This window comes from Stenella coeruleoalba (genome assembly GCF_951394435.1).
Source record: "Stenella coeruleoalba genome assembly, chromosome: 4".
Taxonomy (NCBI): Eukaryota; Metazoa; Chordata; class Mammalia; order Artiodactyla; family Delphinidae; genus Stenella; species Stenella coeruleoalba.
The window spans coordinates 38,066,273-38,092,124 of NC_137149.1; the positions used below are offsets into that span (position 1 = coordinate 38,066,273).

Genomic DNA, 25,852 nt, shown 5'->3' on the forward strand with positions numbered 1-25,852 from the left:
ATTACAATGGATACATAGTTGGAAACTTTTTTTTTCTTCTTTCTAATTATGTCAAGGAGACAGTTTCCATGTGGCGGTTAGTATATCCTAAACATCACTCTAACTTTACTTTTCTTCCCTTCTAACAGAGAAAACCTCCCCCAGGCTGAAAGTTTTGCTCTGAAATTATGTTGTGGTTGTTTATGGTGATGATATGTTTCCCTCTTAAATACATCTATTTAAGTAAAAAAAAAAAAAATAAGCTGACAAAATATATAAAGTACATCATAATAATGACCCATAAGTGGTTGAGAATGTCTAACCAACATTCCCCAAATGTCAACATTCTCTCCTAGTTTCAAGTTGTCAATGAATGTTCTAAATGGCGTTTTCCTTAACTGAGGTGCTTCAATTCAGCAATTGTTTTGTGAAGTCAAGACTTAGCTATAAAATAGAGAAGGGCAGAGCTGGCAGAGACCAATGGGGACTGAAACACAATAGCGGGGACCACCACTGTCATCCACAGTGAGCATGGCCAATTGTAAGGCTGCAGCTGTCTTCACTGATGCAGTTGATCCCTGGACGTAAATCACAGCCTCCCAGGGAGGGCGATTCATCGCAGGGGCCTAGGGAGCAGCTGTTAGGAAGGCAGCGGGCACTATTCTTCCTGCGTTGGCCAAAGAAGCTCAGATCTCCAATCTTCTTTCTGTTTTCATGGAAAGTGAACCTTACAGCAGCCTCACGTGGTCATTCACATGTGGTCATTAGTAACGGCCATCTGACTACCTAGATGGGCCCAACTAAAAATGAATTGAAACCTCTCTTAAAGCAAAGCTCTCGGTTTCTTCGTTGGCAAATATTTTCTCCCATTCTGTGGGTTGTCTTTTTGTTTCGTTTATGGTTTCCTTTGTTGTGCAAAAGCTTTTAAGTTTAATTAGATTGCATTTTTAAAATTTTTGTTTCTATTTTCATTTCTCTAGCAGGTGGATTAATCTCCAACATATACAAACAACTCATGCAGCTCAATAACAAAAAAAACAAACAACCCAATCAAAAAAATGGGTGGAAGATCTAAACAGACATTTCTCCAAAGAAGACATACACATGGCCAAAAGGCACATGAAAAGATGCTCAGTATCTCTAATTAGTAGAGAAATGCAAATCAAAACTACAATGAGGTATCACCTCACACCAGTCAGAATGGCATCATGAAAATATGTACAAACAATAAATGCTGTAAAGGGTGTGGAGAAAAGGGAACCCTTCTACACTGTTGGTAGGAATGTAAATTGGTACAGCTACTATGTAGAACAGTAAGGAGGTTCCTAATAAACACTAAAAATAGAGCTACCATATGACCCAGCAATCCCACTCCTGGGCATATTCCCAGAGAAACTCATAATTCGAAAAGATACATGCACCCCAATGTTCATTGCAGCACTATTTACAATAGCCAGGACATGGAAGCAACCTAAATGTCCATTGACAGAGGAATGGATAGAGACGATGTGGTACATATATACAATGGAATATCACTCAGCCATTAAAAACAACGAATTAATGCCATTGGAAGCAATGCGGATGGGTCTAGAGATGGTCCTACTGAGTGAAGTAAGTCAGACAGAGAAAGACAAATATCATATGATATTGCTTATATGTGGAATCTAAAAAACATGGTGCAAATGAACTTATTTACAAAACAAAAATAGAGTCACAGATGTAGAAAACAATCTTATGGTTACCGGGGGGAAAGGGGGAAGAGAGATAAATTAGGAGCTTGGGATTGACATATATACACTACTGTATATAAAATATATAACTAATAAGGACCTATTGTATAGCACAGGGAACTCTACTCAATACTCTGTAATGATCTATATGGGAAAATAATCTAAAAAAAGAGTTGATATAGGTATATGTATAACTGATTCACTTTGCTGTACAGCAGAAACCAACACAACATTGTAAATAAAATAGAATAAAGCAAAGCTCTCTTAGTCCTTGTGGCATTCCCAGTGTCTTGCACTGGGCTTTGCATGTTTTTGCCCTCTCAACAGTCATATACCAACCCTATAACTTTGACCGAGTCACCTAACTTCTCTGAATCTTAATGACATTTTGTGCCCAGTGGGTAGGGAAGTGATTTTTACCAGTTTCTTATTATATGCCTCTACTGGGCTGGGCACTTTGGCCTTTCCAAGCCTTAGAAAATCATACTTTATTGGGCTGCAGAAAGGATTCAATGAGATGAAATGTAACTATCCTCTGGTGAAGAGACCCAGCACAGCTCTCATCACATCTAAGAATGATTAAACACTGTAAACTACAACTAGAGACACTGCAAAGTTACAAAACACGAAAGTCTAAAGATTCCAACACCACTGACATGGCTGACAGTAGGCTGGTGTGATCCAGACAGCAGAGGGGCTCATCTGGAGATCTGGAGACTATTATTTTAGACATTAGAAGCTTGGACACAGACAGGTAAGGCCTAAGCACCTTCGAAGCTTGAGTGGCAGAAATATCCCTAGAATCTGGGTCCCTCTGGGCGCCTAGCCCTGGATGTACATCAGATTCATCTGGGGAGCTTTGAAAAATACTAATGCCCTATAGTGATGCTCTCAATTAAAACAGATCCTGGAGAACAGTACTTTTTAAAAAGTTTACCTAATTATTTCAATGTAAAGCCAGGATGAGAAACATTGCCCTAGAATCTATAGCTTCTATTTCAAGACAAAATAGGGTTATGGTGCCTAATTCTGTCGGGTACAGATGGGAGATGCTGTTTAAGTGTTTTTCTTTCTTCTTTCCTATGCTGTGACAGATATTATCCTAGTACTTTAGAAAAATCACATCCCTCCTCACCACAATTCTATCTCATGGGGCTGGTTATTTTCTTTTTACCAATAAGGAAAGCAAGACTCATTACTGTTTAAGAGCTTCCTGAAATTTTACAGCCAGAAGTGGCTCAGCAGGGATCCAAACCCCGTCCTGCTGGGTTCCCACATCCTACTCTTTCCAATGTAAAGAAACAGAAAGAAAATAAAAATCCTCTCTTCTCCACACTGAACAACCTCATCATCTTTGATATTTATTCATCCTATTTTCTTATTTTTTTTTTGCAGTACGCGGGTCTCTCACTGTTGTGGCCTCTCCCGTTGTGGAGCACAGGCTCCGGACGCACAGGCTCAATGGCCATGGCTTACGGGCCCAGCCGCTCTGCGACATGTGAGATCTTCCTGGACAGGGGCACGAACCTGTGTCCCCTGCATCGGCAGGCGGACTCTCAACCACTGCGCCACCAGGGAAGCCCCATCCTATTTTCTATCTCCTTCTCTGAGTTTGGGCCAGTTCTTGTCATATTAGACGACTTGGTCAGGAATTTTAGGGACAATGCATTTCACATTTCCAATTCAGATGATGTTCTATTACTGTTGTTGTTTCCAAGACACTCATTCTTTGAAAACAGAAATCAAAAGAGAGGAAATCTGGTGACTCTTGGTCTGGCTCAGACCCTCTGGAAACTGCCTCGCGGGGTTCTAGGACATATGCATACTGCAGTGAGTGAGCCCCTCCTTTTGAGGTCAAAGGGACAGACTTCTTTCTAAATATATTATATGCGGTGGCAAAGGCACCAATAGAAAATGGCTCAAGGTAGTAACTGTAACACATGTTGGTAATAAATATGTGCTAGGCAGGTACTGATAAGCACTTGATAGAAATCATCTTATTTAATTCTCACATTAGCCCAGGAGGTAGGCAGTAGGCATTATTCTTAACCTCACTTTACTGCTGAGAAAAGCCTTGGGCTTAGAGAAGCAAGTCATTTGCCTTGGGGCAGAGTTTCCCAGCCTCTGGCCCACTGATCTTTTGGGTCTCATTACTCTTTGTTCTGGGGGAGTTCAGCACACTGCAGGGTGTTTGGCGGCATTCCTGGCCTCTACCCACTAGATGCATCCCCAGCACTCAAGCTGTCACGACAAAATGTCTCCAGACACTATGAACTCCCCTGGGAGCAAAGACATTTCCGCCCCCCCCCCCCCGCCCCCCCGCTGCCCTTCCTCTGCTAGTTTATAAGAAGGAGAACCTGCGTTTCGAGATGGGGACAGGGGAGAGAGGAAATTGCACGAGGAAGAGCAGGAGAGGTTTCTGCATGGAAGATGTATGTTTGTGTGGGCTTCTAAAGGACAGAAAGGGAAGAGGCATTTGCCAAAAAAACTAAGGGGGAAATGGCATTTTCGGCTCTTTTACGTTCCGCCATCAGAACCAGTGATGAAAGGGTTTTCCACAGAAGTGCCAAATGTGCCTGATATTTTGAATTTCTGTATGCACGAGAAATGCTCACGGACGAAATAGTGCCCTGCACCTCACCGGCTGATCCAAGCTCGCAGTCAGAAAGCATCACTCACTCTGGGCAGCAACACGAGGGAAACACCAGTCTCTGTTCTGACTTCTAAAATAAGGTAATTTTGGAAATGTAAACTCTCTCGGGGAAAAGAAAAAGAGGTCCTTTCGTGTTTGTGACATTTTTTGATCAGAGCTGGCTGCTCGGCTGCCCGGTGCCCCATACATTTGGGAGCAGGGCTCTGGCATCAGCACTTAATACCAGAGGGTTGGATTTTTTATATTTCTTTGTCAAAAAGGCAATCATGTTTTTGACAAATGGGTTTTCACGTGCGCGGTTATACTTCTCCGGCCTGGGAGATGGGAAGCTGCGTGCCGATATTGGTCCTCATACAGTCTGAACCCCTTTCAGTTCCGGCAATGATAACATTTTCTTTAATAACTAATTCACATCGTAAGTGAGCCATTCTTCCAGTAACTGATTTTATTACAAAGAAGGTGTATTTTCCATTAAGGAGTCAAACTACAGGTTTCTGAGGTGCTTTCCCTCAAGGTATGGGACGGCTGTCCCCACCACGTTGGGCAGCCCATTTAGAGAGGCGACTGGTTTGGTTATTGTTGCTCTCTTCCCCCTGCCCACCCGTTCCCTGGTCATCTCACCACCAGCAACAGCAAGACTCTCACCTGGACTCTCTCTGGACTTCGGCAAAGGTGCACCTCTGAGGGAAGAGTGGCTTGCTGCTCGCTGGCTCAGGAGGCAGGGGCTGGTACTTCTTTGGAAGGGTGACGGGCGGCCTGTGTGAAGAGTCACAGTGGGGACCTGAGAAGGTTTGCTGCACAGATGGCTCCTCAGACCTGGAATTCACACAGCCCTGCCCGCTGTGCCCTCAGCTTTGGGCTGGAAACATCAGTTTTGGGGGCGGGGGGTGGCAGCTCTCTATAGGGAGCTTCGAATGTCAGAATACTCATTCTTCTAATCAGCTTAAATCTCTCTCTTTGCAACTTGCCCTTTGGTCTGGTTCAATTTTTTAGAGTGTTATGTACTTTTCTATAGGGTGTCATAGCTTTATCAATCTGCCATCTGTTGAAGTTTTAGGAGGCCTGGAGTAAAAATATGATTACAGCCTTTCCTTTGCTCCAGACTAGAAGACATGAGCTTTTGAATCTCCCCAAAGAAATAGGAAAATGTTCCAAAGTCAATGGGTGCCTCACTCACCCATTTATTCACCCATGCCCTCACTCATTCACAAAGTGTATCGGGCACTGTTGGTAGATGCTGGAGATGCAGAAAGGAAAAAGACAGTCCTTGGCTCAAGATGCTTCCCTCTGGGAGGGCAGAGAGAGAAGTGGTGAGAAGATGACCAGCCAGGGAAGTAAGTGCTGTGATGGAGGTCCTCACGGGCCCAAGCAGAACAACAGAGTGACTAACTCAGAGCCTAAGAAATCAAGTCTGTTGCTTTTGCCTCCATATATATAAGTATAATAATATTTGCATTTGTATATGTATTATATATATAAATATATATATATACTTATATGATTATATACTTATGTACTCTAGGTCCCTTGAAGGCATTTCCCAGTGCCAGGACTCTCTGGCAGATTTCTGTACTAAAAGGAAGGAGAGATTTCTGTACTAAACAAAGGGAAAGAAACAGGAAGCAGGGAAGCAAGGCATTCATTAAAGATCGATAAGTGGAGGTAGATTGAATAGATGACTGTGAATGAATGAATGATTAAATGGATGAATGAGGCTTATTTAATCTTGTTCATTGACCAACTCATTAGCTTTCAGTATCAGATGTTTGTGTTTCTCTTTCTCAAATTATAGAACTAATCATTTAAGTATATAGCAAAACAAAGTTCTATTTTCAGTGTCTTACCGAGGAGGTGGTAAAGGAGTCTGCAAAAGGAAAGAGAATCAGAAATTAAAGTCCTGGTTCTTTGAGCAGAGCTAAATGGTTAGTGATTTTTTGGTTTACAGGTAGACATGACAAATCCCAACCAAACTTCTAGGATATATATTTCAAGTGCCACCTAAGCTTTCACATTGTCCATATTCCTATGCTTCTAAAACAAAGGGTGGGTAACAAATGCATTTCAATGCTTTTTCTTACCTTGTTTCCCTTTGTGGGTTTGTCTCCTAAAACATAAGAAGGAACATCAGTGAGTTTATGGAAAATGTCAACAAGCTATTTTCACATATGTTTAAATGGAAATCATTCCTCTTTGAATAATTTTGGTGATAATGCCAATGAACATTTGTTGAGCTCTTATTAGATACCCAGCACCATGCTAAATATTTTAGTTATGTGACCTCATTCAATCCTTGCCTTTGTTCTGGATGCAGAAACTGGGGTGTGGGGAAGTTAAGTACCTCACCTCCAGTCCCCCAGTTAGTAAATTGTAGAATGAAGATTTCATGGCATGTGGTGTGATCCCTAAGTTCCTCTCTTAACCATTAACTCTTGATTAACATTCTTTTATATATACAGTCATCTTATTAATTCAAGTCCCTGCCTCACACCTTCATCGGACATTTCCAAGCAGAGGAAAATAGCATCACGAAATTTTCCAGTTGGAAGGGTTTTCTAAGACGCCAGAAAACAACTGTTTTATTTTACGAATGATAAAGTTAAGGACAAACTCGGTAGGACAATTGCCCAAGACCACCCAATCCTAGAACAGCCTGAATGAGGCCCGGAAAGGATTTTGCCAACTTCTAGGTAGTTTTATTTCCACAATTCAATTCTACTCAAAGACAGTTATTGAGCTGCTACTCTGAACTGTGCACAGGACCAGGCACTAGGGATAAAAAAGACAAATACAACACGATCCTTCTCCTCAAGGTGTTTACAGTTGTTCTGTTTACAGGCCAAGTTCCAGGTTCTGGGGACATAATTGGAAAGGTGAGAGGCACTGTCTCTGCTGCCATAGGGCTTATAACTAAGAGGGTAGACATGCACTGAAAACACTATTAAAATTGTGATGATATTTTCAAGAAGAGAAGGGCATGGTATTGAAGGAACACACAGGAGACTTAAGTTAGTCTGGGGTGTCAGAAAAAGCTCTTTGAGGAAGCAATGCTCACTTATCTGTAAAAATGGATGTGACCTAATAAATGCTGCTTTATAGGGGGTGGGAGGAGTCAGTGAGACAATGTCTGTATCTTATTGTAGGAGACTTAAAACTCAACTGAGCACTGACTGAGCCTCCTTTCCTTATTTGTGAGACAACAAGGTTGGATTAAATCTGTGTTTTTTAACTTTGCTATGAAGAGTCCATTGTGGTCCCCCTGAGGACTCCCAAGGAAACTGCAGGACTGCAGGATGGGGCGGCTGGTTTCTAGTTCATCACCCCATGTCACTGGCGGGACTCTACCTCCACTCACTTCCCACTGGATCTCCTCTTAAGATTTCTTTTGGGGAAAGGTCCAGCTGGCCAAAAACAGCACAACACAACATATACTGTCCTGGATGATTTTAAGGGTTCTTCCAGGTCTAAAAATAACTACTTCATTGAACAAAATTACCATTCTCCCTATTTTGTTCTTGGAAAACACTTTTAAACAGATAGGATAGACTTCTCTGCATGAATTCAAACACTGATGGAAGACATGAATCGTAGATGTTCCAGGCATTGTAAAAACACAAAATATGACCCAGAACGTATTTCAACAACTGTGGCCACCTAGTTAATGTTAGATCTTTGGTTATTTCAATGATATTACTAAAAAACTTAGGCCACAGGATGCTTCTTTAAGGCATGAAATTAGAAAACAAAACTAACTTGCCCTCATTTTATTGTGCATTGGCTTCAGCAGTAGAGCTCCCTGTGGAACTACCTTATGGCTTATTCTGATGACTTTCCCCGTGAAGCTAGATGTTGGCTGTCTAAGACATCTTTTTTCATAGCTACCACTATAACTATTGGGGATCAATTCAATTCACTGGAAAAAAAATTTCAATAAAAAGACTGAGCATCTGGAATTCAATAGGAACATTCCATTTATTGCTTCAGAGATATGTATCCCATTTGCTTCAGTAACTGTGAGTTTAGAAAAGGACATCTATCTTGCTTTTATTCATTTACTTATTATTGAGGCTGTAGTGTATGTCAGGCATGGATTCATTTTTAATACATTTATTGATGTAGGTTTTGGGGAATATAATGTCAAAAAAAGTTGCTATTCCCATGTAAACTTACATTCCAGTGGTAGGAGATAGAAAAGAAATAAACAAAAGTATATGATGTCAGGTGATGACAGGTGCTACAAAGAAAAATGAAGTAGGGTGAGTGAGAGATGGCGGACGGGGCTACTATTTTTCAGACAGACCCCAGGAGGCCTTTGTGGATAGGTGATGAGAACAGAGGCTTGAAGAAAGTGAGGGAACACACCATATGAACACCTGGGCAAGAGTATCACTGACAGGGGGAGCAGCAAGTGCAAAGACTCAGAGGTGGGATGAGCACAAAGGGGCACTACTGTCCCCACGGTGGTGGTGGAGGGGTGCCCAGATCACACAGGGTCTTGTAGGCTGTGGTGAGAACTTTGCCTTAACGGTGGTGCATCTTTTCCCTACACCGTCTGTGAGTCGTGTGCCTTCATTATGATGTAAGGTTTTCTCTGGCATCAGTTAGTATCCCCCTCATTTAAAAACTGTGTGTGGGGACTTCCCTGGTGGCGCAGTGGTTAAGAATCCACCTGCCAATGCAGGGGACACTAGTTTGATCCCTGGTCTAGGAAGATCTCACATGCCGCGGAGCAACTAAGCCTGTGTGCCACAACTACTGAGCCTGTGCTCTAGAGCCTGTGAGCCACAACTACTGAGCCCACGTGCCCTAGAGCCCTCACGCTGCAACAAGAAAAGCAATGAGAAGCATGCGCACAACAACGAAGAGTAGCCCCTGCTCGCCGCAACTAGAGAAAGCCTGCACGCAGCAATGAAGACCCAACATAGCCAAAAAAAAAAAAGTTTAAAAAAAATGTGTGTATGCAGATTCCACTCCTGGGTATATACTCAAAGAGAAATGCAAACATACATCCATACAAAAACTTGTACATGAATTTCCATAACAGCAGTATTCGTAAAAGTCAAAAGGTAAGAAACCACCCAAATGTCCATCAACTGATGAAAGAATAAACAAGTATGTCTGTACTATGGAATGTTATTTGTCAGTAAAAAGGAATAAAGTACTGATACATGTTACAACATGGATGAACTTCTAAAACATTGTACTCAATGAAGGAAGTCAAAAGACTACATATTGGATGATTTCATTTATATTGTAAAAATCTAGAATGGGCAAACCCATAGAGATCGGAAGTATATTAGTGGTTTCTTGGGGAAGGGCAAGGGTTGAGGAACGGCTTCTAATGGATACAGGCTTTCTTTTTCGGTGATAAAATTTTCTAAACTTAGATTGTGGTGATAGTTGCAGAATTCTATGAATATACTAAAGTCATTGAATTGTACATTTTAAATTAGTGAATTTTATAGTATGTGCACTGTATCTCAATAAAGATGTTTAAAATATTTTTTAAAATGTGTTTCTGATATTATATGCAATATCAAAAATCCTGAAGCCTTCAGCTATGTCAAATATATCTAACAGCAGTAATTTATGCCATGAGCTTCTCTTATTTATTGCTTAGATAACTGAAATGTTATAGACTAAGAGGTAGAAACGAACTTCAGGGACTCCACGAGGGAGAAAACTAGATCAAACAGGTGAAATAACTTGTCATACTGTCATACAGCTTTGATAATAATTCAGATAAAATTCAACCATATTTTTTTTGCAGGGGTGGGGCTTGTTCAAGAAAGTAATAACAACTCAGGTATTTGACATACTGGAAGAAGATGAGATTTGGAGCTGAGTTTCTTGAGTTTGAACCTTGATTCTGCTACTACTGTGGGTAGGGTCAAGGCAGGATCTCAATAAATATTAATGAAATAAACAAATGGATTGAGGAACGGTTGCAATTTCTCATCTGGAAAAGTGAGACATGGTTACTCATACTTCATGGGACTTCGTATGTGGAATAAATGAATTGATGAAGTTCACGTGATGGCTTTGAATGCATCCCCACTGTAACTAGTATTATTGTGTAATGGAAGATTAGAGGGAAAATGGCAATCGACCCTCCTGAGGAGGTACACAAATACCCCAAATGCTATGAAAAATTCCCTGTCCCATCAGAAGACCCAAACAGTTTTTATTCGAGATAGTTCGCATCTTGACATTCAGTCAAGCAGTTTTCACTAGGAGGAGGCTGGCATGCTCGCCATCTGTTGGCTGCATGTGTAATTAGCACCATCTGCCGAGACTGTGTCCTTATTTTGCTCTTCAGTCTGCAGTAAGGCAGTTTTCACTTCTGCTGAAAAATGTATTGCTTCTTGGGAGATAATGTAGTGAGCTGAACACAGCATTGCTGTAGAATCTATTACCTCCATAACTTGTTAGGGTGAAGTCATGAACAAGTTCTCAACCTCAGAGGGTTCTGTGAAGTTAGAGTATCGCGAGACCTGCATGTGGCATTTCGGGGTGGGGGTGGGGGGCTGGGAGGGTTACTGGTGCCAGCTTATAGGAGCTGGTTGTTAATTTTTCAAGATTTTGCCATGCAGGTGTTAAACACGGCCATTATTAAAAAAATAATTATGTAAATGTACACTTAAGTTATTTCAAAAACAAAGGTAGCATCAGCTCAAAACTCATGACTTCCTAGTTATTCTACCACATTTATCTGTGCTGTTGAAGTTATTTACCTCTACTGTGTCTATGATGGAAATACTAAAAAATGGTATCTCTTCCCAACTACCTGTTCAATGATCATGTTGGTAGCTTGAAATCTACTGTAGGGGAAGTATTTACACCATGGAAATTGGCAAATGCTGCAAATTAGGGTTTGATTTATTGCTTTACGGCTTGTCTATACTTAAAGAGATGGAGAAAATGTTGACAAAGCAAATTAAATATAAAAGTGTGTTGTGTCTGTACGTTGTTGCATTACATTGTAAAAAGAGGAAAATTGAGGAAATATACTTCTGATATTGAAAAACTGTCATCTGACTCAGCTAAGAAGCTGTTCATGTAATTACATCAATTGCAATCATCGTTTGGCTGCAGATACAAGAGTTTAGAAAAAATCAGTGAAAGCACTCTGTGAAAATCAATTGGCTATATAAAATTTATGACAGAGTGTTGTATATTTTACTATTATTTTAAAACTCTGTGCTATATACATCCTTTTATCAGTAAAATTTATAATAGGTCTATATATGCATGTATGTACATACTATTTTTTTGAGGTGCAACATTTTCTTTAATATGTCTGTGGTGAGCATAATTACTTTTTTAAAAAATAAAGACTATTTTTTTAGAGCAGTTTTAGGTTTACAACAGAATTGGAAGGAAGGTACAGAGATTTCCAATTTATCACCTGCTCCCACACATGCATAACCTCCCCCATTATCAACATCACTAGCCCAAATGTTACATTTTTTACCAAGGATGAAGCTACATGGATACATCATAATCACCCAAAGGCCATAGTTTACCTAAGGGCTCACTCTTGGTGTACATTCTATGGGTTTGGACAAATGTATAATGTACTTATCATTATAATACCATACAGAGTATTTTCACTAAAAATCTTCTGTGCTCTATGTATTTATCTCTCTCCCCGACTCAGACTCTTGGCAATCACTGAACTTTTTACTGCCACCATAGTTTTGCCTTTTCCAGAATGTCATATAGTTGGAATCACATAATATGTAGCCTTTTCAGATTGGCTTTTGTCACTTGGTAATATGCATTTAAGTTTCCCCCATGTATTTTTGTGTTTTGATAGCTCATTTCTTTTTAGCACTGAATAATATTCCACAGTGGAATGTCTGGATTGTACCACAGTTTATTTATTCATTCACCTACTGAAGGACATCTTGGTTGCTTTCAAGTTTTTGGTAATCATGAATAAAGCTGCTATAAACACCTGTGTGTAGGTTTCTGTGTGGACATAAAATTTCAATTCCTTTGGTAAATACCAAGGAGTGTGATTGCTGGATCACATGGTAAGAGTATGCTCAGTTTTGTAGGAAACTGCCAATCTGTCTTCCAAAGTGGCTGTACTATTTTGCATTCCCACCAGCAGTGTATGAGAGTTCCTGTTGCTCCACATCCTCACCAGCATTTGCTGTTATCAGTGTTTTGATTTGGGCCATTCTAATAGATGGATAGGGTATCTCATTATTGTTTCAATTTACATTTCCCTGGTGACATATGATGTGGAGCATGTTTTCATATGCATATTTGCCACCTGTATGTCTTCTTTGGTGAGGTCTCTGTTGAGGTCTTTGACACATTTTTCCCCCCCATTGGGCTGTTTGTTTTCTTATTGTTGAGCTTTAAGAGTTCTTTGTATAGTTTGGAGAATAGTCTTTTCTCAGATGCTTCATTTGCAAATATTTTCTCTCAGTCTGTGGCTTGTGTTTTTATTCTCTTATATTGTCTTTTGCAGAGCAGAAGTTTTAAAATTTTGATCAAGTTCAGCTTATCAATCATAGATCATGTCTTTGGTGTTGTAACTAAAAAGGCATCACCATACCCAAGGTTATCTAGGTTTTCTATGCTATCTTCTGTGAGTTTTATAGTTTTGATTTTTAATTTAGGTCTATGATGCATTTCAAGTTAATTTTTGCAAAGGGTGTAAGATCTGTATCTAGATTTATATTTTTGTAGGTGGATATCCAATTGTTTTAGCACCATTTGTGGAGAAGACTACCTCTGCTCCATTGTATTGCCTTTGCTTCTTTATCAAAGGTCAGTTGACTCTATGGGGGTCTATTTCTGGGTTCTCTCTTCTGTTCCACTGATCTATTTTTCTAGTCCTTCATTAATACCACACTGTCTTGATTTATAGCTTTATAGCTTTATAGTAAGCCTTGATATTGAGTAGCATCAGTCCTCCAACTTTGTTCTCATACCTTTTTTTCAGAGATTTGGATATTAGACATTTACCACTGCTTGTGATCTGGTTTTAGTGCTACTACTGATGTGCCACGTGACTTAGTACAAGTTGTTTGGCTTCTCTGAGCTTTGGTTTCCTCATCTGTGATTGAAATGGTTGGAAGAGAAGATATGTGGGTTCCAAGAATTTGTTTCTTGATAGAAGGGACAATGATGCAATAGAGTGGTCACAAATGGGATCTTTGAAATCATTTGTGTTGGGTTCTAATCTCCCCTCAATCACTTACTGAGTAATCTTGGGCACATTATTTAAATGTTCTGGGCTTGTTTCCATGTCTGTAAAATGCAGATAATGAAGTGCAGTTCCTTGGATGGCCAAGCTTAAATAAAATGATACTTGTTTTTCAATTAGCTCCTAGTCAATTTGTGCTAAATATACGCAATACCCTTTATCTATGAAATATGATCACCACAATCAACGCTTTTGGAAACATACCATCCGTGTAATGTTCTGTAATTAGAGACATAGACTCTGAACAAAACTGGATAAAACCTGGCCTCAGTCGCCGTATTTATTATGTCTAAAACTTTTATGATGTATAAAAGTGAACCTTCAGGATTTCACGTCCTGATGATTAATTGTGGAAGCGTCCAAAGAAGCAACTTACGATCCAAGTGGCTAGCGCGTATTTCACAAGGCCTGTTTGAGAAACCTCTCCACGTCTGTGGAAACTTTCAGAAATTAATTCCAGCAGTAAATTGCTGAAACCATTCTTTGGGTTGAGTGGGGAGGGATTAAGTTAGGCGAAGCCAAGGATGTGGGAGGGACCTGCCAGATTTAACAGTTCCTCAAATAAGGTTGGAAAGTGCAGTTTCTTAGGAACATGTACGTCAACAGCTGCACCTTGTTAGTGACAGATGTGGGATGGAAGCATCTTTCTTAAACAAGCCCAGGAGACATCTTTTCCGCTGACCTGGGTGTCTCAGGAAAGGTGGGCAGGCAGGGTGAAGGGAAGGACTGAGGCTTCAGAGGCGATGACATGGGCAGTGGGGTGGGTGGATTTGTATGTATGGACCATATCCATGGATTCACAAAATGCTAGAGGCCGTTGTGTTCTCCCATATTTCTATAGATGGGATATTAAGGGCCAGTAAGGGAATATCATTTGCCTAAATTTGTAATGGAGCAGGACCCTATGGGATCTTCCTGGGACAGGCCTTCCGCCATATCCTCTGCTTTATCTTCTCTGTGAAGTACATAGATAAGAGTATTTGATGCACATTTCCTGAGTTTTTTTTACGGATGTGAAAACCTTGCACCACACGGAAGATGTTAACTACTTGATGACCATGAGCACACAGCCCCAGGCCTCCTGGAGCCTAAGAACTGATAATGTTAACCCCTGTGACACTGCCCTGTCCCTTCACCATCGGCCAATCAGAGAACTGTGCATGAGCTGATCACACACCCTGTGACCGCCCACCCCCTCACCTGGCTTTTAAAAATGCTTTGCTGAAACCCTTAGGAGCTCGAGGTTTTTTACAGGATGAGCCACCAGTCTCTTTGCATGGCCCTGCAGTAAACTTTTTTCTGCTCCAAACTCCTATGCTTCAGTTTGTTTGGCCTTCCTGTTCATCGGGCACGTGAACTTGCACTCACAAATTCATAACACAGACAGAGACAGAGCCAGAAGCAGCCAGGCTTCTTGACTTGCCTCTTGCGGGCCTCTACCTAATGGGATCACATGGCTGAGGATCACAGGCTCGTCTCTAGTTGGTCCTATGACAGCCTGCCGTGCTTATCTAATACGCTTTTATTAAAATGGGTTAAATTTTAGAGTTACTTTAGTGTTTACCATGCATCCACTATGTGCTCAGCACGGTGCTATGTGTTTGCTGCAAGGAAAACAATGTTTAGTAAACTTTGGTCTTTGTGATTGAGGAGCTTATTTTTATATTCATTGACAACAGATTTATTGTGTATGCTCCACACCAAAGTAGATAGAGCATGAGATGGTTTCAGCCTACACAGAGAGGCAGGAATACATTCCAGTGTAGGGAGAATGGCAGAGGGTAAAAGAGGGAGGAATGAATTCCAGAAACCATTAGTTCAGGTCAGTATCCCTTTGTCAAGTGTCCATCACGTGTCAATAACCATGCTATAGGATTTGCGTTGGTTATAAACTTTAAAACAGACAGATGTATTACAATGTAGGTGCGTTTCCTCCCTTTTAGAGATAAGGAAACAAACTTAGAGAGGTTACGTTCCTTGTAGATTTCACATTTGGAAAGCGGTAATGCTGGGATTTGAACGCAGGTCTCCTTGTCCCCAAATCTAACATTCATGCAACCATATTTTAGCTGCTGCTACATCTCAAACATAATTAACTTCCCCTGAGGTCATTGTCTCACACCTCAGCCCAATGTCCGTTGCTGTGTGAATCCTTCCTAGGATTCACAGTTCTTCTGCAGGGGCCGAATTAAGTATGTATGTACTTTTTTGAGTTCCAACAACACTTCGTATAGACCCGACCAGACTGTGGACTCCTCGTGGTCTAAGGTCTTCTGTGACTCAGTGCCCTGGCACAAAGTGATTTTGAATAGAAGTGGCATTCTCCCCTGGCAGTTATCACACGATGTTGTAACTGCCTTGTTTTCAATTCTTCTAATTGTGGCTACTTTATATTTCACTATTGAAGAGTGTATTTGCTACTCAAATGCTTTTTCTTTTCTCTGTGTGTTGGTGAGACAAAATACTGTCCTGTAGTTCCATTAATGAGTGATTTTACAACACTTATAACATTGGTTTTGAACTGAATAGTGTATCAATGCCTCTCTCACTTTTCTTTTTTATTTCTTTCTTTTTTGCTCCCAAATAAGGGTATATGACCTCTATCACTTTTGAGCCACTGGCTGTGTCTGAAATAAATTTAAATCTAAAATAGTAGGAGAATAATCTTAAATTTATTTCTTATCATTTCTAGGCCTGGGGCCTAAAGCTTGTCATTCGTTAAGGAAATAATCTATAGGATGGCAAATTCCACCATTTTTTGTGATGTTTTGTGTTGCCGTGTTCTGCCACTAGAGGACAGTATCATCCCTCAATTCATGTCTTTTGCACTAAAAATTGCATAGTTTGGATGAGTGGGAAATCAGGGAACAGGGAACGTTTGCAGAAAAAATTTTAGATACTAGCAAATATAGTAAAACCATGGAAACATTGCCATAGTTGACAAAACTTGAGTTCTGGTCCAGGCTAGGACCGCTTGCTCTGTGACCTTGAGTGAGCCCCTTCTCTTGCCAGGCTTCTTGGCATAAAATGAGGGGGTAAAACCAGACTAACTCTAAACTCTTTGACACCTAAATTCGAATAAAATCAAACTAGTAGAAAGGTCTTTTGATGGCATTATGTAGAATTCTATCTTGCTTCTTTTCAACCAAGCTCATGTTTCTGGATATCCGTGTTTAGCCATCTATGCATAATTCCTTCTTCTTCTCATGGACAGTTCATTGTATTTCATTATAAATTCATTCTTGTATATGATATGCTTTTTACCTCAAAGGAAACTGGTTTAGAGTTTGTGCTTGGTTCACATGGAAGGCAAAGAGAAACTCATTTTAGGCCCACTTATTCTCAGCATTAAGAAGCTAAGACACACCATTTTTGAATATTACAGCTATCTTCACCTGAAGAGACAATTTCTTCTGCAGCTGTGGTTAATGCTAATTAATGGTTCATCATAAACAACTTATACTATATACATACTTTGCCTCCAAATAAACTTTTACCCATTTTTAGGAATAAAAAAAAAAAAGAAAAATACCAAGCTTCAGGGAAGATAAGTTCTTGAAATCTGACAGTTTCCAGATAATGTCAGAATATGATTGCAAGAAAAATAATATGAAATGTACATTAACATAAATCTACAACTGCTCAACTTGATGAAAAATATCACCATAAAATTCTGCCATTACTGAACCACGCAATATGTTTTTCTCTATGACATTTTGTGAGAATGAATAAATTATCTGAGAATGCGTTTGCATCAAAAATACAGAATTTTATAATAAACACATAAATCATTCAAGCATTTTCCAGCAAGATGCCTGATCCAAAAAATGGGGGTATTCATATTACTTTTCCCCTTTTCATCTCCTTTCTCTGTACAGTACCTTAGAGCTCTGGGTGGTAATACAAAACCATCAATTATGGAAGTGCAGGAAAAGAAGACATAAAGAAATAACTCTTATTGAAGAAGTTTTCCATGCAACCTACAAGCTCAACTCCTGTGAGTCTTGTTTTCACTGAGGTCATCTCTGCAGTTATGATTTCAGTTTACATTGGGGTCTACTTTTTAAAAAGTCATATTTTATAGCCATGCTACTTGGATATCAGCCAACAACCCTTATAAAATTGACAGCACTAACTTAGCTCTGAAAGATGTGTCTTTCTTGCACTCCCGGAGGAATTTCTTTGCTCTTTTTTTATTTTGGGTAATTAATTTCACATAAAAAAAGCGTGATCGCCTTTTTGCTTAGGTTACCGGGAAGCATAGAGAAAAACTAGCAGTTTAATTGTGATAGAATGTAGTGATGTGTGCCCGAGCAGCCTGAATTTTATCCTTGCCTTAGTCTTACAGTCTATCTAGATACTTCCTACGATTTAAAAAATTTTTCTTCCATTTTACCATGCAAGTTTTTGTTGACTACTCCAAATATTTGTAAGCTGAGGCAAAGTGTAGATGAATATATGGATGAATAGGTGTGATGTTGGGATTTATAATAAGAAATATATATTTGGTCTTCGTCCCTGTGTCTGGCACAGAGCTCCTAAATCCCTTGGAATTTCATAGTGATGAGAGCTATCAAGGTGTCTTTTGTTACGTTAAGGAGGTGACTTACCTTTGGACTCCATCTAATGATGGGGACTGTTTGTCAGTGGTGGTTAGCCGAAGACCACGGGATCAAAGGGTTAGAAGAACTTACAGTCCCCTACGTCTACCCTCCCTTGCCCCCCCCCCCCCGCCCCCGCCACCGTCCCAGGGAGAGGAGAGTGGCTTGAGATTGAGTTCAGTCCACAATGGCTAATGATTTAATCAACCATGCCTATGTAATGAAGCCTCTATAAAACCCCAAAAGTTTGGAGTTTGAGAGATTCAGGAAACATGGAAGATCCCTGCCCTTTCCTCATACCTCCCCTTATATGTCTCTTCCATCTGACTGTTCCCGAGTTATATCCTTTTACAATAAACTGGTAATTTAATAAGTAAAATGTTTCTCTGAGTTCTGTGAGCCACTCTAACAAATTAATCGAACCTAAGGAGGGAGTGGTTGGAACCTCCCATCTATAGAAACACAGGTGACAATCTGGGCTTGTGACTGGCATCTGAAGTGGTGGTGAGGTATGGTCTGGTAGCACTGAGCCCTTAACTTGTAGAATTTGGTGCTGTCTCTGGGTGGATAGTGTGAGAATTGGGTTGAATTGTAGGATACTCAGCTGGTATCCAGAGAATTGCTTGATGGTGCGTGGGTGGAAACTGCCCCCCCTGCATATGTTGGAATTGGAATTAGAACCATCCTGATAGTGACACAGACATATTAATATATGTAGAATAGTGGTCAAAGAAGATTCTGCAATCAAAGAAATGAAGGTGCATGTCTATAGTGAACTATTAAAAAAAGAGGGGAATTGTGAAATCCATTTCTTGTCTGCTTTCTCCCCAGGACTCATTTCTCAATAAATTGCCTATAAAGCTTCTATTAGGACCTAAGACATTTATATATCAAATGATTATGATCTGCTCTGGGATGCCTCTGTGCTCTGCTCCTTTTCTCTGTCAAGAGGCATGAAAAAACTTCCTCTACGTAATTCATGTGGTCTTCTAAGGATTAAAATACGTCAGTTAATGGAGAAAAGCTCTGAATCAAGTGCTGTGTGCATGGAAGGCATTTCCGTGTTTAAGGACTAAAGAGGCACTGATAGGAAATCTCCCCTATTTTGAGGGGTTTAGGAGTGGTCTAGAGGGAAGATAGACAGGGATCTGTCAGGCTGTGAAGGATGGAGAGGAGAGATGGAATAGGGAACAGCTCTTGTTTCCTGCCTCTGCTAATTCAATTGAATTGATGAGTCAGAAAAGCCCTGCCCACTTCCCATTTCAAGTGGAGGAAAGTAAGACTCGGAAAGGTTAGGTGCCTTACTTAAGGTAACACAGCCAGGGAGTAGTAGAGCTTGGGCTTGGGCTCCTCTCATTGCTCCTTCCACCTTGTTTCCCTTTGTGCATATCTTCCCTTTGTGCCTCCAGGTCCACTGTTCACCTTGTCCGCCCTGCTCCACCCCACTCTCCATCCTGGGAGACCAACCGGCACATGCAGGCTACCTTGCCCCATGGTTTCAGGTTGGGTTCAGCCATTAGGAAGTCCGAACAGGAGATCAGAGGAAGGTTGGAGAGGGAGGTTGGGGCATGTATTCCCTTGAGTTCCACCCTGGGAGGTCCACATGGGCTGGTGGTGTTTCCTCAACCAATGGTCACTGCTCCTCTCAAGGTGGTGAGCTCCTTCTGCTTTTCTGTAGCTGTCCCCTCATCCTTTTGGGCTTAGGGGTGGTGACAGCACCACTGCTGTTGGCCCCAGTTTCTGCATCACCCCTCATTCTTCTCCTACACCTCACACACCTTAGTCAATAGTTCCTTTGTAAATAAACCTCCTTAAATTATCCTAATTTGGGTGTGTGCCATCTGTTTCCCCTTAGGACCCTAACTATTACACTTTCCCGTTAAAGAAAATGTGATGTTAATAATATGTTATAGAATATAGCATCAGACACATAAAAGTTGATTTCGATGTTTCAGTTACTGGGAAATGTAAATCATGGGATTGTCATCTTTTCTAACTGAACATTGTAAGAGAATATGGGGACATTGGGGGAAGTGGTGAGAGAAGCTATAATGTATAGGATCCAATTAAATTTCTTTGGCTGTCCTCCATTTGTGCTTCTAGCACTACTGAAATTGATTATTTCCTTTCAGGTTCTTACCTGTATCTTTATCTCCAAATTGAGTTGCTTTGCCTGAAGCTTTAAAATCTATTTTCATGTTAATTAATCAGCATTTTAAAATTAGATTTCTATCTTGCAATTTTACAGAGGGGTATGCTTAGAGAAATAACTTAGTTATGTATCTGATGCAACCCATATGTTTCAAAACAATCTCTTTCCCAAATTGCACAACATGGAATATGACTTTTCACGATCAATTTCTTCATTAATAAGGTAAGGTGATAAAAAGGCATAAGACGTGAGAGACTCTTTCCAAAATTAGTTATTTCATGAAGGTTAAGTCAATAGATAACCTTGTTGAAGAAATCTGTGACCACAGACAAAAATGTAAGAGGATCTTGGAAGCAAAGAAAGATGCAAATATACTTATATTTCAAACTTTGTGATTTGACTTTACCTTTAACATGTTGGCTTCTGATATCCCTGGAAATGGGTTGTTCCACCTGTAGAAGACAACGTGGCACCATTATTTCTTAAATTGTGACTATATCATCTCATGACCTGCCACTCAGTATATAACTGTAATCTGATGATTCCCAAGGATAAAGGCATAAATCCCTGGACTCATCATTCTTATAGATCACCCTATGAGTATGGGAGGCAATCAGTCAATACGTGTAAATACGTGTAAATACGTGTAAATACATGTACCACTGTGCCAGCAATGAGGGTAGTGGCCTCAGGTGGTAATTTGGCATAAAAATACTTGGTTTGAGATCCAATTGAGATCCAATCCAATCTTATTGCTGTGAAACTTTGGAAAAGCATTTACCATATTATGAGTCTTAGATTTTTCATCTTTTTAATAGGGAAAATATTTAGTCAATCATGTCATTGAATTATTGTGAAGATCAACATACATGATCAAGTCCATGAAAGCGATGGAGCAGGCAGTTCAGTGTGTGGCCTCGTGTGGATGCCCGTGTTGGGATTTCACGTCCATCACGTGCTGGCTATGAGAACATGGCTAGTCATTTAACCTTCTAAGCCTCAGTTTCCTCATCTGTGAAGTGGAGGTAGCAAAAGAACTGATACCTCACAAGGGTGGCAGGACTACATGAGACAGGCAATGTGCCTAGAACGGGAAATGACACAAATGAAGCTGAATAATTGTTAGCTGTCGTTATTAATAGTATTAAAGGTGTTGCTGAACTATTAAGGGATGGCTGTACAATTATTAGGCATGAGAGTGAAGAAGATGATAGAGACATCCTAATGATGTCCAATGCCTTTGAAAGCCTTTAAGCCTAGATCAGTATTGGGGTCTACGATGGTTAGTTTTATGTGTCCAATTGACAGGGTCACAGGGTATCCAGATATTTGATTAAACATTATTTCTGTGTGTCTGTGAAAGTGATTCCAGATGAGATTAGAATTTGGATCAGTAGACTGAGTAAGGCATATTGTCCTCCCCAATGCCAGTGGGCATCATTCAGTCCACTGAGGGCCTGAATAGAATAAAAAGGCAGGGGAAAGGAGAATTTGATCTCTCTGCCTGACTGTTGACCAGGGACGAAGGTCTTCTGCCCTTGATGACTGAGATTTACATCATTGGTTCTCTTGGTGCTCAGGCCTTTGGACTCAGGCTGGAACTTATGCCACTGACTTTCCTGGGTCTCCAACTTTCTGATGGCAGATTGTGGGACTGAGCCTCCATAATCACTAATTTATTTATATGTATGTGTGTATGTCTATGGCTATATATGTCTATATGTTTCTGTCTTTCTATTGTATCTATCCTATCATCTATCTATCTATCACCTATCTGTCTATCTATCTATCTATCTATCTATCTATCATCTACCGCCTATGTTTCTAGAGAACCCTGACTAATAGAGAGTCTCAGTGTTACACTTTATTGGTGCCAAGTTGAGTTGGCCAAGGTGAATGGGGAGGAAGGGTCACTGAACGCCCTGTTACCTCATGTCTTAATGTTCAACGTCCACCTCTTCCTCTGTGGAACACTGAAACACCTTATTTATGCTTGGAAAGTGGTGGCTCTTCTGCTGGCCAAGTTAGTCAAGGCTTGAGCGTGGTTTGGGTTTGCTGTTGTTATGGCTTCCTTCGTCACACCATCAGCTTCCAATTCCACCAGGGTATGGAGGCTGGTGTACTGGGTTTTTATTTTATTTTTTTATAGTAGCTTTTTTTTTTAAACATTTTTATTGGAGTTTTGCAAAGTTCTTGTTGCATCCTCAGCTTTCAGCCTTCCCTGTGCACCTGCCCTGCAGAGTGGGTCTCTCCCAATGCCCTTGCCCACCTGCCATTGCTAGCCCGGAGCAGGAGAGGTTCTCCATTGTCTCTGTCTCAGCTGGGCCGTGCGTGATTAGGGTATTAGGGATGGGGCTTCCTTAGTGTTTCTGTTCTTTTCCCCTTTGGTGGCCAATGTCCACTTTCCCTTTTGAACATTTGGATCCATTTGGATCTTTCGCATGAGAGAGTTTCTTTGCATTGCATCTTCCGCAGGGGGAGGTACCCTCTGATGATATTAGCATAGGATCCTGGGCCTAGAAATATTTCCTGCCCCTCCCCCAGCACTACTCCCATTTTTCTATCAAATAAATATTTACTAGTGCCTACTTTATACCTGTATCAATGCTGGATTATGTGGGAACAAAGAGGAATAAGAACTTGGATGGTGAAGGAAGACTCAGACATGCACGCAGTTCTGAGTTTACAACATATTATAACACACGTTTAATTATAACAGAAGTTTTTCAGCCTTAGCATCATTGAGAGTTGGGGTCGGATGATTCTCTGCTGTGAGGGCTGCCCTGTGCTTTTGCATTATACTGAGCGGCATCCCTGCCCTCCACCCAGCACGTGTCAGTAGCACTCCCCAAGTCCTGACAACCAAAAGTGTCTCCAGGCATTGTAAATGACCACTAGGGGTCAAAATGGTCTCGGATCAGAACTACTGATTACAGTGCAATATGTCACTGATGTCAAAGGCTGCTTTGCATTGCTTCCTCCAGAAGGCTTCTTAAAAGCCTCTGGCTGGACTAAGTGATGCAGCTCCCCGCTCTTTGCATCCTGTGTCACTTCTGTCTTAACGTTTTGTATTACATCAAAACTGCCTGTTTGGGCCAATGCCTCCTCCATTAGACTGTGGGCATTGGCTAATTTTTTTTTACCCCCATTGTTGAGCATAGTGCTTTGTACACAGCAAGCGCTCAATAAATGAAAAGTTGGACAGTGGTCTAGTGGTTTAAGACAGTTGTAACCAGTCTAAGGAGTCATCGTAAGAACTGGCCCCTGTAAGGATTGTTGAAGATCCATTTCACAGAGAGTTTAATCTCAACATAAATGTGCAAAATGAATTAGAATTAACTCCTGAGAATGAGGTTATAATAAAAAAAAATCTGCTTACCATAAAAACTTGATTATTCAAACATTGATTATAAAAGCAAAATTCCTTTTTTATCTGAATCGAGGCCAAGTCCTTATATAATTAATTTATAAGACAACTTCCCTCCTGGCCAAAATTGTGCTCAATCTCCCATATCCTTTTTCTCACAAGATTTCACTTGACTTAATATGTTGAGATTATAGTTCCACTTGCAAAGTGACCTAACTAAAAGAAGAAATTTATAACAGAAAGCTACAAAGATAATATGAAAGGATATAAAGTAATACAAATGGAGACAAATTCTGGCATAGTTGTTTTAAAAAAAATTAAGTAAGAATTATTATTTTTTAAAAAGCATTCTTCTCATGAAGGTTTACTTACATGGAAAGGGGGATTATCAGTGATTTTTAGGGAAAGAAAAACTTAACTTTCTAGGTCAGAATTTTCTATTCTTTATAACCAGATAAGAACTTGTGTCTTTAGCCTCTGGCCCAATGACTCTAAAATTCCTATTGTTCCCTGAATATGCTTCATGCTTTAGTGATGAGAGCCCTGAAGTGTCCTCCTCCCTGTCAAACAGCCCCCTGTGGGGCTGCCCCAGTTTTACATCTTGGGAATAGTAGCAAATATTCACGTGACAACTTTGAGGAACAGACTGGAATAAGGGTTCCATGTGAATAGAAATCAAACTGGGAAAGAAGACTTTGTCTCTTTTCCTATTAATATTTCAGGCTATTCGTATTTCAAGGTTCAGATCAAATGACTGAGAGTTTATTTGTTCATTTCTATCCAATTAACCCACATCTGTTGAGAACTTCTTACATAAAGGCACTGTGCTGGGTACTGGGGCTAAAATGGTCCCTGTCCTCATGGAGGTGTCATTTAGTAACGGATTGCTTTGTGCCAGGCACTGTGTTTTGTATGTATTATCATAAAGCTATGAGTTTTTATAGCTGAGACAGTAAAGGCTCAGAGAAGGTAAGTATTGGAGCCATTAAAATAGGGATTATAACGTTTGTCTTGCAAGGTCATTTTAAGGATTAAGTGTCATTCATTCATTCATTCATTGCCATCTATCCTCCGAAAGACCTTCCATGAGTGCCCTGCTTTCATTATTTTTTCAAAGCACTCGTCACTTGACATATTGTCTTTGTATCTATTATTTATCTATTTATTTATCACAGGTCTCCTCCCACTAGATGTAAGTTTCACGAGAGCAGGGCCTTGGTGGTTTACTGATGCCTATAATTTTGTCTGGTCCATGGCAGGCACCCAACACATATGTCTTGAGTGAATTTGTTGAGTGAATGATTCAAGTGTTTAGCTTGGTGTCTGTGTAAAGAGGAAGTGTTCAGTATTTTATCCCTCATCTTGCTCTCCCAATCTCTATTGGCTGTGTTCTGTGTAAATGACATTATTTGGTAAAATTTGTAGTTTCCTTTTCTTGTCAATATTTAACAGAAACCCTCAAGTTAAGTAGGTAAACTATTTGAACAGATAATGCACAAGGAAGATGTGTTATAAATATTCAAAAGCATGTTCACACTCACTAATAAATGTGCTACAGATTTAAAAAAAGAACAGTGAAGTCTCTTTTTTGTTTTTTTAAATTCTGATTAAAAATGTGATATCCAGTTTGGGTGAGAATTCTATGAGGTGGAAATTCCAACATAGGGCTTCCGGGAGGGTAAATTGAAATGATTTTTCAGGAAGAAATTTAACAATATGTACTAAAACCATTTAAAATGTTTTCACTCGGTGGTTAAGTAAAATAATTAAAAATCTTATAATGGGGAGTGATGTATCTGTAAAGATTATGCTTATTAATGCTTGTTTTGTCACATGAGAGATTGTTTTATGTCTGAAAGTTAACGTGAAAAGGAAAGAAAACTGGTGTATGCTATATAATAAGGACTCCCTTGCGCAAAACATATCAGCATAGAAAACATTGACATGAAATGTACCCAAAATGTATGACTAATAGCCCTGCACCCCCAGGGATGATTAATTTGTATTTTATGCATTTATGCATTAAGAAAATTAAACATTAGCAAAAGTGTTATTACAAATAAAATTCTATATGTGTTTAGAGCATTTACATTTACAAGATATTTTCATAAGATTATCTTTTGTGGTCTCAACAGCTTTTTGAAGTA

The 25,852-nt window shown here is 40.1% G+C and overlaps 1 protein-coding gene across 1 annotated transcript in view; it reads right to left on the reverse strand.

The window, feature by feature from the left end:
* The window catches only part of CLNK (cytokine dependent hematopoietic cell linker), a gene marked incomplete at its 5' end in the record, with an annotated part of 103,531 nt that overhangs the window by 38,848 nt on the left and 38,831 nt on the right, over window positions 1-25,852 (reverse strand). Inside the window, 4 exons of the mRNA XM_079919803.1 lie at window positions 5,008-5,118; window positions 6,207-6,226; window positions 6,441-6,466; window positions 20,745-20,790. Of these exons, the coding sequence (XP_079775929.1) occupies window positions 5,008-5,118; window positions 6,207-6,226; window positions 6,441-6,466; window positions 20,745-20,790 (203 nt within the window). The remainder of the gene's footprint in view (window positions 1-5,007; window positions 5,119-6,206; window positions 6,227-6,440; window positions 6,467-20,744; window positions 20,791-25,852) is intronic.